General features: G+C 52.3%; 6 protein-coding genes across 6 annotated transcripts; 3 read left to right on the forward strand and 3 right to left on the reverse strand.

Annotated features, from left to right (window-relative positions):
• Positions 1-135: 135 nt before the first annotated feature.
• C7974DRAFT_151656 (S-adenosyl-L-methionine-dependent methyltransferase) lies at positions 136-1,560 on the forward strand. The gene has a single exon (XM_046135791.1). It carries the CDS (start codon positions 425-427, stop codon positions 1,502-1,504), a length of 1,080 nt encoding a protein of 359 aa, XP_045999196.1. The 5' UTR covers positions 136-424; the 3' UTR covers positions 1,505-1,560.
• C7974DRAFT_151649 (uncharacterized protein) lies at positions 1,561-3,081 on the reverse strand. The gene has a single exon (XM_046135790.1). It carries the CDS (start codon positions 2,724-2,726, stop codon positions 1,617-1,619), a length of 1,110 nt encoding a protein of 369 aa, XP_045999197.1. The 5' UTR covers positions 2,727-3,081; the 3' UTR covers positions 1,561-1,616.
• C7974DRAFT_151681 (uncharacterized protein) lies at positions 3,082-5,995 on the reverse strand. The gene has a single exon (XM_046135792.1). The coding sequence runs from the start codon at positions 5,530-5,532 to the stop codon at positions 3,436-3,438; it is 2,097 nt and encodes a 698-aa protein (XP_045999198.1). The 5' UTR covers positions 5,533-5,995; the 3' UTR covers positions 3,082-3,435.
• Positions 5,996-6,752: 757 nt separating this feature from the next.
• Positions 6,753-7,571, forward strand: C7974DRAFT_151733 (uncharacterized protein). The gene is made up of 3 exons (XM_046135793.1): positions 6,753-7,003; positions 7,052-7,180; positions 7,234-7,571. Exons 1-3 carry the CDS (start codon positions 6,881-6,883, stop codon positions 7,342-7,344), a joined length of 363 nt encoding a protein of 120 aa, XP_045999199.1. The 5' UTR covers positions 6,753-6,880; the 3' UTR covers positions 7,345-7,571.
• Positions 7,572-7,798: 227 nt separating this feature from the next.
• Positions 7,799-8,612, reverse strand: C7974DRAFT_307111 (uncharacterized protein; the record flags this gene model as incomplete). Its single annotated transcript, XM_046138115.1, has 2 exons — positions 7,799-8,339; positions 8,401-8,612. 2 exons carry the CDS (start codon positions 8,610-8,612, stop codon positions 7,799-7,801), a joined length of 753 nt encoding a protein of 250 aa, XP_045999200.1.
• A 1,160-nt stretch (positions 8,613-9,772) lies between these two features.
• C7974DRAFT_390629 (glycoside hydrolase) lies at positions 9,773-11,274 on the forward strand. Its single transcript, XM_046141485.1, has 4 exons — positions 9,773-10,031; positions 10,082-10,106; positions 10,158-10,410; positions 10,463-11,274. Exons 1-4 carry the CDS (start codon positions 9,925-9,927, stop codon positions 11,143-11,145), a joined length of 1,068 nt encoding a protein of 355 aa, XP_045999201.1. The 5' UTR covers positions 9,773-9,924; the 3' UTR covers positions 11,146-11,274.
• The last annotated feature ends 261 nt before the right edge of the window (positions 11,275-11,535 follow it).

The raw sequence follows: 11,535 nt of genomic DNA on the forward strand, positions 1-11,535 counted from the left end.
GATCCGGTCTTTCTTTCGGTGCGTCTTGCACCGGACCACATCAACGGCGCGTCGTCCTCCGTCTCTCTAGAGCACCGGACGAGGACGCCAATTCGCAGCAAGCTTACGCCGGCCGTCTTTTAGCGAAATGGCGGCACGGCTATGGACTCACGACTGGCTGTCGGCACGTCGTAAAGCGGGACCTTTCCACTAGTTCCCGCCACTGAGGAGCGATGTGCTTCAAGTCAGCAGCTGCCCACGCTCGTTGCCGTCCAATATAGCCAGACGGTTTCCGCGGAAGGGACGATGCAGATTAACGGCGGGGACGTTTTCGGCTATTCAGCGACCCATACTGCAACTGTTTCCCCCTGTACGGTCTCAAAAAACCTCGATCTTTTCTTTACCGCGACCATTCCACTGGGACTGTATTTCTGAGTTGCCTGTCATGACTACGATGAGCCGCATAGTGCAGCACCCCAGCGGTCAGGACAGCGGCGTTGATCTACACGCGCCCGCTGAGTTCCCGCAGATGAGCCAGCCCGTCGACGAAGCAACGCCAGAAGAAGAAGAGCGGATCCACGACTATTCCTCTGACTCAGGCTTTGACAGCGGTAGCCTTATGGACGACGAGACCGACTCCCTCGCCTCCAGTATCCTCCAACATCGGATAGAGAACGGCCGACAGTACCATGCATATCGGGATGGCGCGTACTGGGGACCCAACGACGAGCCTGCAAAAGAGATTCTCGATTTTGCACACCATATGTACCTGCTCACCCTCGATCAGAGGCTCCATTTGGCTCCCATTGAAAGCCCCCAAAACATCCTTGATGTGGGCACGGGTACAGGCATATGGGCCATCGATATGGCTGATCAATATCCCTCTGCAACCGTTACTGGCACTGATCTCTCGCCCATCCAGCCTGAGTGGGTACCTCCAAATTGCCACTTTGAGATCGACGATGTAACGCTGGATTGGACGTTTCCAGATGACCATTTCGACTTCATTCATATCCGCGAGCTGTTTGGGTGCATATCAGATTGGGACTTCTTCTTTCAAGAAGCGTATACGCACACGAAGCCTGGAGGCTGGGTCGAAATTGTAGAACATTCTGTGCAACCAATTGCAGATGATGATACAGTGGGACCAGATCACTTCTACCACACATGGGGCGAGACGGTCATTGAGATGGGTGACCGATTTGGTAAGAGCTTCACGATCTGGGAAGAGGCTAAGCAGAGGATGGAGCAAGCTGGTTTCGTGGATGTTGTCGAGGTGAGGTACAAATGGCCAATGAATGGATGGCCTACAGACAAGAGGATGAAAAACATCGGGAGATGGAATCAGCTGCGGCTACACGATGGGATTGAGGGGTTCATGCTGAGGCTGCTAACGCAGGTCGGCGGCTGGAGTCTCCCGAGAGCGCAGGTGCATCTTGCGCAGATGAGGAAAGAGCTGAAGAGTTACAGGGCGCATGCATATCTGCCAGGCACTGTTGTGTATGGCAGGAAACCACTGAAATGATGCCAGTGGTATCTTTCTTGCATTTTGGCCCTTCCTCCACGATTTCCAGGCTATGTTTGAAGCTTGCAGACCATCCCAATGAGCCTTCTCATGCCTCTCGATACAACGGACGCTACCTCTGGTTGACCCGCCCATCATTCCCGGCTGGCAGCTCAGAGACTTGATTTGTGCCAGTCCCTAATTCATGAGCATTGGCGGTTTTACTTGAACCCAACTCAGCTGTGGCTCTTCCATTTGAACCTAACTCAGCCGGGGCAGTCGGAGCAGCCGCAGCATTCACTTCCACGCGAGCGTCATCTCCATCCTTCTGGTGGATCTGGGAGCCGTCAGTCTGATATAGCGTGCCGTCATCGCTCCGCGACTTCTGCTCCCCAGCAGCCGTCACCTGGCTCGCACGTTTCCTTCTACGCAACAACAACAGCACCAGCCCTAGGATTGCAGCAAGCGCAACAAGCGCTCCCAACACAGCACCAGCGATCACGCCACCACTAGTCTTCTTCTTCGCAGACGAAACGCTACTCGACACTGCCAGCGATTGCGTGGAGGCATGCGCTGACGACAGACTCCTATCCGCAGTTGTCAGATGAGACGCAGCAGAACCCCATAACGTCCTTATCGAGGCCTTAGTCCCACATCCGATCACTGGCTTACTCGGCGCCCACCCATCAATTGGATGCGCCCAGCCCTGCGCACCCGTCGTACTCGGCGCCCAAATCTCTTGATGCGCCGACCCTGTGGAATCATACACCACGGCCGTCAACTCCTGACTAATTGGAATATTTGTGTAGCAAATGCCGCCATACGCCGGCCGCGACGCAACGACTGGTGTCCCTGTGGTCTGGAAATTGTACCCCGTCGGACAGCATGCGACGTAGTTGTTGTCACCTACGTACTGCGTGCAGAAGTTCTCGGGACACACCAGTGGGCTCATCGCCGGCACGATCGAAGATCCGAGTGCGCGTGCGCTCGTCGGCGCAATGGACGTGTACGAGCGCAGGAACTCGCTTGGGTAGCAGTCGCTAACTGTCACGCTGCTGTATGGTACGGGCTCGTTCCACCAGATCAGAAAGCCGGGGGAGGGCAGGATGTTGATCTGTGAGGGCAGCGCGCATGATGCCGGCGGTGTGAAGGTTGTCGACAGCGCGATTGCTGCAGTGGGTTGCCTGAGATTTGGCACGAGGGGTTGGGGAGTTTGCCGTGCGAAGAGGTGGTTTGGAGACATCTTGAGTACGCGCGAGCGATGTCGCGTGCCGAGTGGATTGAGAAGGTAAGCACGAGTTGGGGCCTAAGGTCTGCACTTATGGATTTCGTCGCGCGGTCATGCGCGATTTCAAGTGGCACAAATCATTTCGAGTCCGTAAGCAGGTGTCCGATCACTGCATGGTGGTTTATCGACCGCCCTTGCCTGTAGCCAATCAAAGTATCCTAGTGTACACAAGCTAGCCATTTTGGCCCCTTTGTATCGCGGGACATGCTTGGCTCTCACCGGTAATCAGGGGTTATTACTGTGCGGCTGAGCCTTGCTTTCGCGAATCGAGATCTTAGGATCATAGGATTCTACGACCAAATTTCTTCAATAGGTTTTTGGATACACCGCCATCTGCTGTTTTTCATTTTTTAGACCATCTCTCGTCCATAGTACATAATGTGCGGGAGGTTCCAACACTTCTTACTGATGGATGAAGTAATGGCATTCTGCTTCTTCAACGTTATGTCTGCTCCCTCCCACTGCTTCAATGAGTGGACTGTAGCCAGACTCACAGCTTGAGAGCATGCGAGCTGTTGCGCACAGCTTCTCGAGAGACTGACCAGATTGCTACTTTGGCGAGCGTGGTTTGTGTATTATGTATGTAAAGAGCTGATAACGTCTTGGTGAACGCGTGTATAACATCAAACATTAGTCTACAACGCACACTACAAAAGATGTAAAATTAACACGTCCCTTTCAGTGCATGCCCCGGCAACTGTCCCACACCAATCCCACTATCCCCACTCTCTCGCCCATGAACCGCACTCTCGATATATCCCGCAATGTTTTTGGAGTCAGGTGCAGGTCCAACCAGCCTTATACTCTGCTTGAGTTTCTCACTCTTGAGGTTCTTCTGGTGCTTCTTCCACGCATCGTGGGCATGCCTTGCCTTTTCGAACACGTTCAGTTTGTGGATCACGTTCTCTAAGGATTCTGGGACCAGATGTTCGGCGCCATGAGACGGAGGTGATGTAGTGAGCAGCGAGCCGATGTTGTGCGATCGACGGCGTGATTGTGGGGGTTTGTAGGTCGATGGTGATAAGGAGGGATCCTCGTGCGGTACTGGGGTGGGGAGAGATATCGTGGAGCGTGAGAAGAATCCTGGAGCTCGAGGTAGAGCTAGAGGTGAAGCAATATTCCGTTCGTGGGTACTTGGACGCGCAGCCTGTGGTTGGGAGTCGATACCCTGAGTCGAACCGCGACGCGAGAGATTATAGTGGACTGGTTCCTGGACGAGAAAGTCGAGCCATGAGCGATCGCCAGAGGGCAGCGTTGATGAGCCGTCAGCAGTCTGCGGCCGTAGCATCGACGATGAGGTCTGGCGTACTACTGTAAGACCACCTGGTAGGCGGAATACAGGTTTCGCCAGCTCGAACGGGGCGACGAAGGCCGGAGGGTTTGTAGGCGTTTGACAAGATTGTTGAGGTATTGGGAGCGAGATGAGTAGAGGCGTCGGAGGCTCAGATTGCCTGCGCAGTATTTTACGAGATATAAGGTCTTTACCCTGCTGAACGAAGTTTGCGAGGCGTGCCTCGTTCTTTATCTGTTGATCCACATCAGACTCAGGAAGCTTAGCGTGCGAAATACCCGCAGGGTCGCTGATGGATCGTTGATTAAGCCCAGTACGCGGATCTTTCCGTTTGCGATGGTTGATCCATGAACTCATCATCCTGAGATTCCTATATCGTCCAGAAGAGGAAGTAGCCGGTAGCTGCGGGCGTTCAGGCATTGTCGATGGTGGTGGGCACCCAGAGTCTTTCTTCCACATCAAAGGCCGAGGAGTGTATTCGGGATTTTGAGGAAGCGTCCTCGCTTGATCGTTGTGCCGGTATTGATCATTGTCATCAAGACTTTGACGTGCAAGGACATTGTGATAGTCCTGGGCGAAGATCAAAGCTTGCATCTTGTCGCTGAGTTCAAGGTCATCTGATCTATCGGAGATGTCTTCTGGGATAGCGCTCCCTTTCCTGAATGTTTCGAGCTTGTTGTCCTGCAAATTCATGCTGGGCTCACCCTCGAGCTGTGCAGAGTCTGAGCGCTGATGCTGATTGTCCCACATAATACCTTGATCACGCCGCGAACCCGGACCAAGCGAACTGATCGCTCTTTCGGTCATCGACATATCTTTCAGAGCAGAAACGAGGTCCAGAGGAGACGGTAGTTCTGTGGGAGATCCTACAGAATCGTTCTCAAGACTTTCTACTAGTAATCCATCCCCGTGCGTACTTGTTGAGTGTCTTGAATATACCGACGGCAGTGTGTCTCTCGAAACCCTTATGGTCGAGGCTGGGTATGACGCCGATAGTGTTGGTCTGGAAGGATTGCGAGGTGGGACCTCGGGCGTGACTGCAGTACGCTCCCGAATAGGGTCCAAGAGCGTTTGTTGGAACGGACCGTGGCCTTGTTGCCAGAGGATGGGATCTGCCTGCATTGCCGCGATGTCTTCCGGTGGTTCTGGTATGAGAGGAGAGTATTCCCGAAGAGCGAACGGAGGCGTCAACTGCTCTTGACAGTTTTCGTTGTTATCCCAGCTAGGGGGCGCTTCCCACAAGGACAATCTGGTACTTCGAGTCTGAATAGTAAGTATTGACGACAAAGACGGGCTCCTCGTTTCCTCAGACTTGACTGGTAATGGCGGTAGAGGCTTGTTCGGATTCGTACGCGGTGGTATCGCACGAATAAAGGACCTGAACGATCGGACTGGGCGTTGCATTCCTTGTAGACGTGAAGAATATAACATGCTGTGCTTGTCCGGAGACGGTTTTTTGGAAGAGGTCATTCCTCGACTTTCGCGAACGGTACTATTGAAGAATACAAGCGCTACCTTGGCCTTCTTCTAGAATATTACCTGACAAAGAGATGCCGTTAAAGCCATCGCACGTGGCTGAGCACACGTTCCCAGTAATGGCGTACATCCAATGTAGAACAAAGACCAGAAACAATCAAGACGGCTAGGACCTCAATGCCGCACGCGGCTAAGAGCTGCTTGGCTGAATACTCGCGCCTGAGTGACGATCAAGATCTCCTTACGGGATAGGTTTTAGACCCTGAGAGACCGAGTCTTGTCTCTCAGGAATGAGCATTTCGTGTTGTTGTTGAAGGACAGTGCCATCCTCTTCCTCGATTGCAAAGCGTCACGGGCGATGTTTCGTGGGACCATGTTATCTTTCGACCCTGCATTAGCTATATCCAGATTGATTACCTACTTTTCGTTTAATGAGGTTAATGAGGAACGAGGCTGGGACGGCGGTGGAGCAAGAATGCGAGTAGGAAGGGTCGCCGCTTTCAGCGCTAGGTGGGCCGCAGGCGAATGCGGCGCTGCAAGGCTCCACCCTTCAACAGCACTGTCCGCGACGATGTTAATCAGCGACTCATAATACGATATTATGTAGGTACTGCACTCAGGCCTGTCGCTCAGCCACTTGATAAAATGTAGCATTAGGCAATAAGGATTAATCATCTCATTGGGTCACTTGCTTCTTGGGGTGTGTACGCTCGAATAGAGTTATTTAGTAGGAGTCCTGCAGCTTATTGGCTGCAATCAAGATGGTTTGGATCTTACAAAAGTGCCAATTGGCTTGTCGGACGTGCCTAAGTGTAGTACGTAAGCATGCACATTACCCATGGTTGAAGGCCGAGAAGAGCATAATGGGCACCAGAAGCGGATCTGGACTGTGTTATCAGACACATCAAGGTACGGTCAATCTAACCGTCCAATACACGGAATCGCCTAAAAGGATCGCCTGCGTTAGCAACTCGAGTCAGAAACATGTAGATGTACGAGTAGTAACTGATCGCCTATCATCGTAGACCAGAGGAGATTTGCAGTGCCTATTAGGGCTCTCGACCTGCGTAGACCAGACTGTATCATGCCATCGGACACAGATTCTACTCACAAGAAATTCTGGAAGAGATGATCACAGCTGTTGCACAAATACGAGGTCTCATTCTCATTGCAGCCTTGCCCGACCATCTGGCAATCAAATTCACTAGTGGACCTTCCCATCAATGACGTAGCCGTGCATGCATCCGTACCCCTCCAGACGACCTCCAAACCGCATCGCCAAGTATCACCAAAGCTTATTTCACAACCCCTACCTTACATCCCCAGGTTCCCAATTGCAAAGATGAACTACGACCAAGCAGGTGTCACCCGCTCACTCAACACCATCCAAAATGAGCTGCAGTACCTTGCTTCGCAGGGCGTCATTGCACCTCCCCAGATGCAATCGATCCAGGCACAACTCCCAGTCAGCAAAACGAATCTGGAAGCACGTGTGTCAGCTGATCATGTATAGCGATCCGACGGCCAGCCAGCACAGTACATCGACCCCCGCTACGTGAACGGCAACCAGCAGTTCAACCCGGCGTTGATCGCACAGCAGGCCCAGGACCCCAATAACCCTGCGCACCCCAAAAACCCCAAGGTAAGACGGTCTGACCGGCGTGCTAAGATCGCAGGGTATACTGACTCCAATAGCACCATGAATGGGCGGGGAAGCTTGCCCACAAGTTTGGTAACGCGGCGGTATACGGCGCCGGAGCGACATTCGGTGCTGATCTAGTGAACGATGTTATGAGGAAGTTCTAAGCAGGCTGTGCGCCAAGCAATACGAGCGTGGATGCACCCGTGTTGTGACAGTTTGGTCGGTTATGGAATTGATGCTGTGAACTGATTGGGTATATAGCTTGAGAAACCTGTGCCACCTGAAACATTGACGAATTCTCCATCGGCTTTCGTTAAGCGTCTGTGGAGCATGTTCTGGACTGGCCCCAGTGTTCACTTCTTGCGGAAGGACAGAATCTAATCGCGATCGAGGGCGAGGCATTTGTACCCGTGCTTGTACTAGGGCCCCTCCTACATGATGCACAACGCTTTTGCTGCGCAACGGAGAGTTTGCAAAACAACATATAGCATGTTGCTTACCGGTCGTGTGGCAACTTCAAGGATGTCGCGGCTGGTCTTGTATTGCTTGTAGGCCCAGATCTCCACAGATTTGTTCTCCAGTGTCTGTTGAAAGTTGTGATGAAGCCTTAATCCTGGATCAATGTTCGCCGCGCCCTCTACCTCTTCCCCGACCTCCGCGCTTGTTGCCTCTCCACCCACCTCTTCCACCCCTTCCGCCGCGGAACCCTCGTTCTTCACCGCGCTCTCTTTCCTCCTCTTCCCTCTTCATCATCTCCCTCTCACGCTCTAAACGCTCTGCTTCAAGCTCCTCGGGGCTCTTTTCGATGCGCACCTCTGGCTTCTTGAGATCTGTCGGGAATCTTGGGTGTGCACCATCTTTACACTGTGGCCCTGCAGGGCAGAAACCGCACAAGTAGAACGGACATATCCTCTCCTTCTTATTGTGCTTGAGCGCGCAATGTGGGCCGAGTGGACAGAAACCGCGGTCATAGTGTGGACATGAAGGTCGTTTGGCTTCAGGATCAATGTGGAGGTATAAACAGTCGTCCCCATTAGAGCACGTCTGCGTTCGAGCGTAGTAGGAGCATTCGGGCATTCGTCGAAGGTTGTATTCGTGCAAGAATTCGCAGGTTTCGCCTTTCTTACATAGGCCACGGAGCCAATGCTTGCAGACCAGACTGAGGGTTGTCAGTACATGTTTTTCTAATAAGACACACGTAAACAGTAGACGTAACATACTTGTTGTATGAAGACGAGACATGATGCTTGTCAGGGCAGCGACTCCCCAAAGGGCAGTGCCCTTGCTGGTATGCTCTACATAACGGGCGGTTTGGGTCAAGGCCAAATCTGTACTCTCGTCGCAGGAAGTCGCTAAAGCTGAAGCTGTATTGAGCTTTGCCGGTCTCTTCGAGCTGCTGATCAGGTGCTACCGGGGTCTGCACCTCCGTCATAATGTCCGTTGATGGGGCTTGTCGAGTCGCAAGCTTATGGATCTGGCGTGGGCGCTGAGCTCAGGCTAAAATTGGCGTCTATAAATTCTCGAGGCTAGTCGCTTCTTTCGATGGGAGTCTCAAGACGCGCGTAAGAGATGTGCGGGTTGGTTGTCGTTCTGACGCTGGATATCTTTCAGTATGCGCGCCGACGCGTTCACTAGCGCCTCGTGCCAAGATCTGCACTCCTGCACCCCATATGCATCATCGGATGCCCTCTCTCCTGCAACACATTTGATTGATCTGCGTACCTGCAGGATCAGGGTCACAACACGAATGTATGCTCATTGACCGACGACTGGTGCTGTCACGAGATATCAGACTGGGAATTCCGGCCAGCATATTCATATCTTTGCCTTCGGGAATTTGAATGCATGTTGTGCTCCTCAAATCGGGACCTGTGTAACCACTATTTGCCTCCTCCACAAGCACGACCTTCCACACTATGCCACAAGGGGTCAGCATGCTTACGTTCGTTGCAGTCGATTGAACATGCTCATACGGTTACGGAGGGTCGATACCGAGCATTCCCAGTAGAGAACACACTACCCCCCTCCCACAGATGATCACACGCGTCTAAATACCTAGTGAGTGGTCGGAACAGGAGCAGCGAGAGACCTAGTAACGACTCTCTTCAACGTGTATGGTTGCTCCTCAAGCATAGACCTTCATTTTACAGACCTTGAAGCCATAGCTGATGCAAATGGTGATGATTTAAGTGTTGCTATCCCTTGGAAAGACATCGGCCCCACATTACCTCTTCTATATTGATATAGTAAGGAAGATGAAGATGAGCGAGTGTCTCTACTTGATACATCTACTTTTCGAGAAGCTGATCAAGTACTTGTCACCTAGTAGATTATCAGTGGATCATTAGTCCTGCATCAATCATTAGAATATACATGTCCGACTTGCTTGGATGCTAGTTATCAATTTGATCTAAAAACATGTCAACAACCCTAATTCATCCCATGTTGCAGTCTCGTAACGCGTGGAACATATAAACTTGCGAAAAGCAAGTACTCGCTTCGTAGGTGACGAGTCCTTGATGCACATGCATGTAATAATATAAAGGCACACAGTCTAAGCCAACGCACCGCCTCGTCACAGCCTCAAAGCCCCGCTGAGTATCTTGGCTGCTATTCGTCAGCCTCGTATTTCGACGTGCAACACCGGGAAGGCGGCTAAGCGGCAGCTAGCGGAAGATTGACGGAACCTTCCTCAACTATCCTCTCTCCACCACGACACCCATCTCTCAACACCATTCCTAAATATGCTTGCAAACGGTGTTTACTATCCTAATTGGCGCATCTACCGCGATCAGCCGCCTTCAACCTTGAACTTCAATGTCATCTCACACGTGTTCTACGCTTTCGCTTGGTAAGTTACCTGTTGTATCAATTGTGGCTGTGCACTAGCTGATCTCTCAGGGTGAAGGAAGATGGCACAGTATACGTAGGTATCTAACAGTCCATCGACTACTAGCTTTCATTGACAGAATTGTAGCTTAGCGATGAATGGGCAGACACCCAGATCGATGTTCCAGGCTATGAGGATGTTCCTGCCGCAAAGGGGTGTTTGAACTCTCTCGCCGAGCTAAAGAAGAAGTACAACATGCTGAAGGTAGTCCTTTCCGTTGGCGGCGGAGGTGAGGGCAGTAAGCCCTTCGCCGGGGTTGCTTGCGATCCTGCGAAGCGTGATCAATTCGCGCGATCATCATTGGAACTGTGCCAGCAGTTCAGTATCGATGGCATTGACAGTATGTCTCAGAATCATCTCCACGGCTTCACGATTACTCACAGTATTGCTAGTCGATTGGGAGCATCCCGAGAACAAGAGTCAAGGTGAAGATTATATTCAGTTGCTGGCAGCACTGCGACAGTACCTCCCTGGACCTCAATACATCTTAACGTCTGCTCTTCCTGCCGGCGAGTGGGCGTTACAAAACATCAATCTGCACCAGGCTTCCTACTACCTGGACATGATCAATCTTATGGCCTACGACTACTCTGGTCCTTGGGTCAACAAGTGCGGCCACCAAGCTCAGCTCTTCACGCCAAGCTCTCCGCATAGTCCGGAGGCGGCGATATCGTGCCACTCTGCTGCAGCGTACCTGCAGCGGCAGGGGGTGCCATCCAACAAGATTCTCATGGGTGTACCGGCTTACGGTCGATCCTTCACAGGTACGCGTGGTGTAGGCCACTCATTTTCTGGTCAGGCGGGTGAGGAGGGCACGTTCGAGTACCGCGACCTGCCTCGCCCTGGATCTGAGGAGCATGTCGATGAGCAGCTCGGTGCAGCTTACTGCATGGGCGGCGATGGTGGCTTCGTGACCTACGACAACCCTTACACGGTTAGGATGAAGGCCAACTACGTGCGCCAAAACGGACTCGGAGGGTTATTCTACTGGACCGGTGCGGGAGATGCGAGCTCCATTGACAATAAGGATCGCAGTCTGGTCTGGAACGGCTTCCTCGGTCTCTTCCCACAGTGAGGATTCCCTGCGCCACAACCTTCCACCTCACAGCTATGAGCATCGGCGGTACATTTTTAGACATTGGATACAAAAGTCATAGCGTAGCATAGCGACACGAGCATATATTCTACTACCTGTTCGTTCTGATCTGTGTTGCAAGGCCCTGCATGACGTCGGTTCTCACATGAAGGCCGGGGGTTAGCGCCGCGCTTGGACCCAGCCTGTGGACACGCGAATGGTAGGAGACGTGACAGGAAGGAGCTCAAAGCTCACAACTTCACGCTCCTTCCTGTGCTTCAAAAGCAATAGTTTGTAGTCATTTCTCTCCTCGTTTGTCGCCACATCTGCGGCGTACATTTCCCTACATCTTCGCAGCCGCAACTTCCCTAGCTGCGGACCGCGATCACA

The sequence above is a fragment of the Boeremia exigua genome (genome assembly GCF_020726555.1).
Source record: "Boeremia exigua strain MPI-SDFR-AT-0100 chromosome Unknown C7974scaffold_4, whole genome shotgun sequence".
Classification (NCBI taxonomy): domain Eukaryota; kingdom Fungi; phylum Ascomycota; class Dothideomycetes; order Pleosporales; family Didymellaceae; genus Boeremia; species Boeremia exigua.

Coding starts and splice junctions, on each gene's coding strand:
- C7974DRAFT_390629 (XM_046141485.1), top strand. CDS start 9,925: ATGCTTGCAAACGGTGTTTACTATCCTAATTGGCGCATCTACCGCGAT. Junction 10,107..10,157: donor AGGAAGATGGCACAGTATAC/GTAGGTATCTAA, acceptor ACAGAATTGTAG/CTTAGCGATGAATGGGCAGA. Junction 10,411..10,462: donor CAGTATCGATGGCATTGACA/GTATGTCTCAGA, acceptor CAGTATTGCTAG/TCGATTGGGAGCATCCCGAG.
- C7974DRAFT_151681 (XM_046135792.1), bottom strand. CDS start 5,532: ATGACCTCTTCCAAAAAACCGTCTCCGGACAAGCACAGCATGTTATAT.
- C7974DRAFT_151649 (XM_046135790.1), bottom strand. CDS start 2,726: ATGTCTCCAAACCACCTCTTCGCACGGCAAACTCCCCAACCCCTCGTG.
- C7974DRAFT_151656 (XM_046135791.1), top strand. CDS start 425: ATGACTACGATGAGCCGCATAGTGCAGCACCCCAGCGGTCAGGACAGC.
- C7974DRAFT_151733 (XM_046135793.1), top strand. CDS start 6,881: ATGAACTACGACCAAGCAGGTGTCACCCGCTCACTCAACACCATCCAA. Junction 7,004..7,051: donor CGATCCAGGCACAACTCCCA/GTCAGCAAAACG, acceptor GATCATGTATAG/CGATCCGACGGCCAGCCAGC. Junction 7,181..7,233: donor CGCACCCCAAAAACCCCAAG/GTAAGACGGTCT, acceptor TGACTCCAATAG/CACCATGAATGGGCGGGGAA.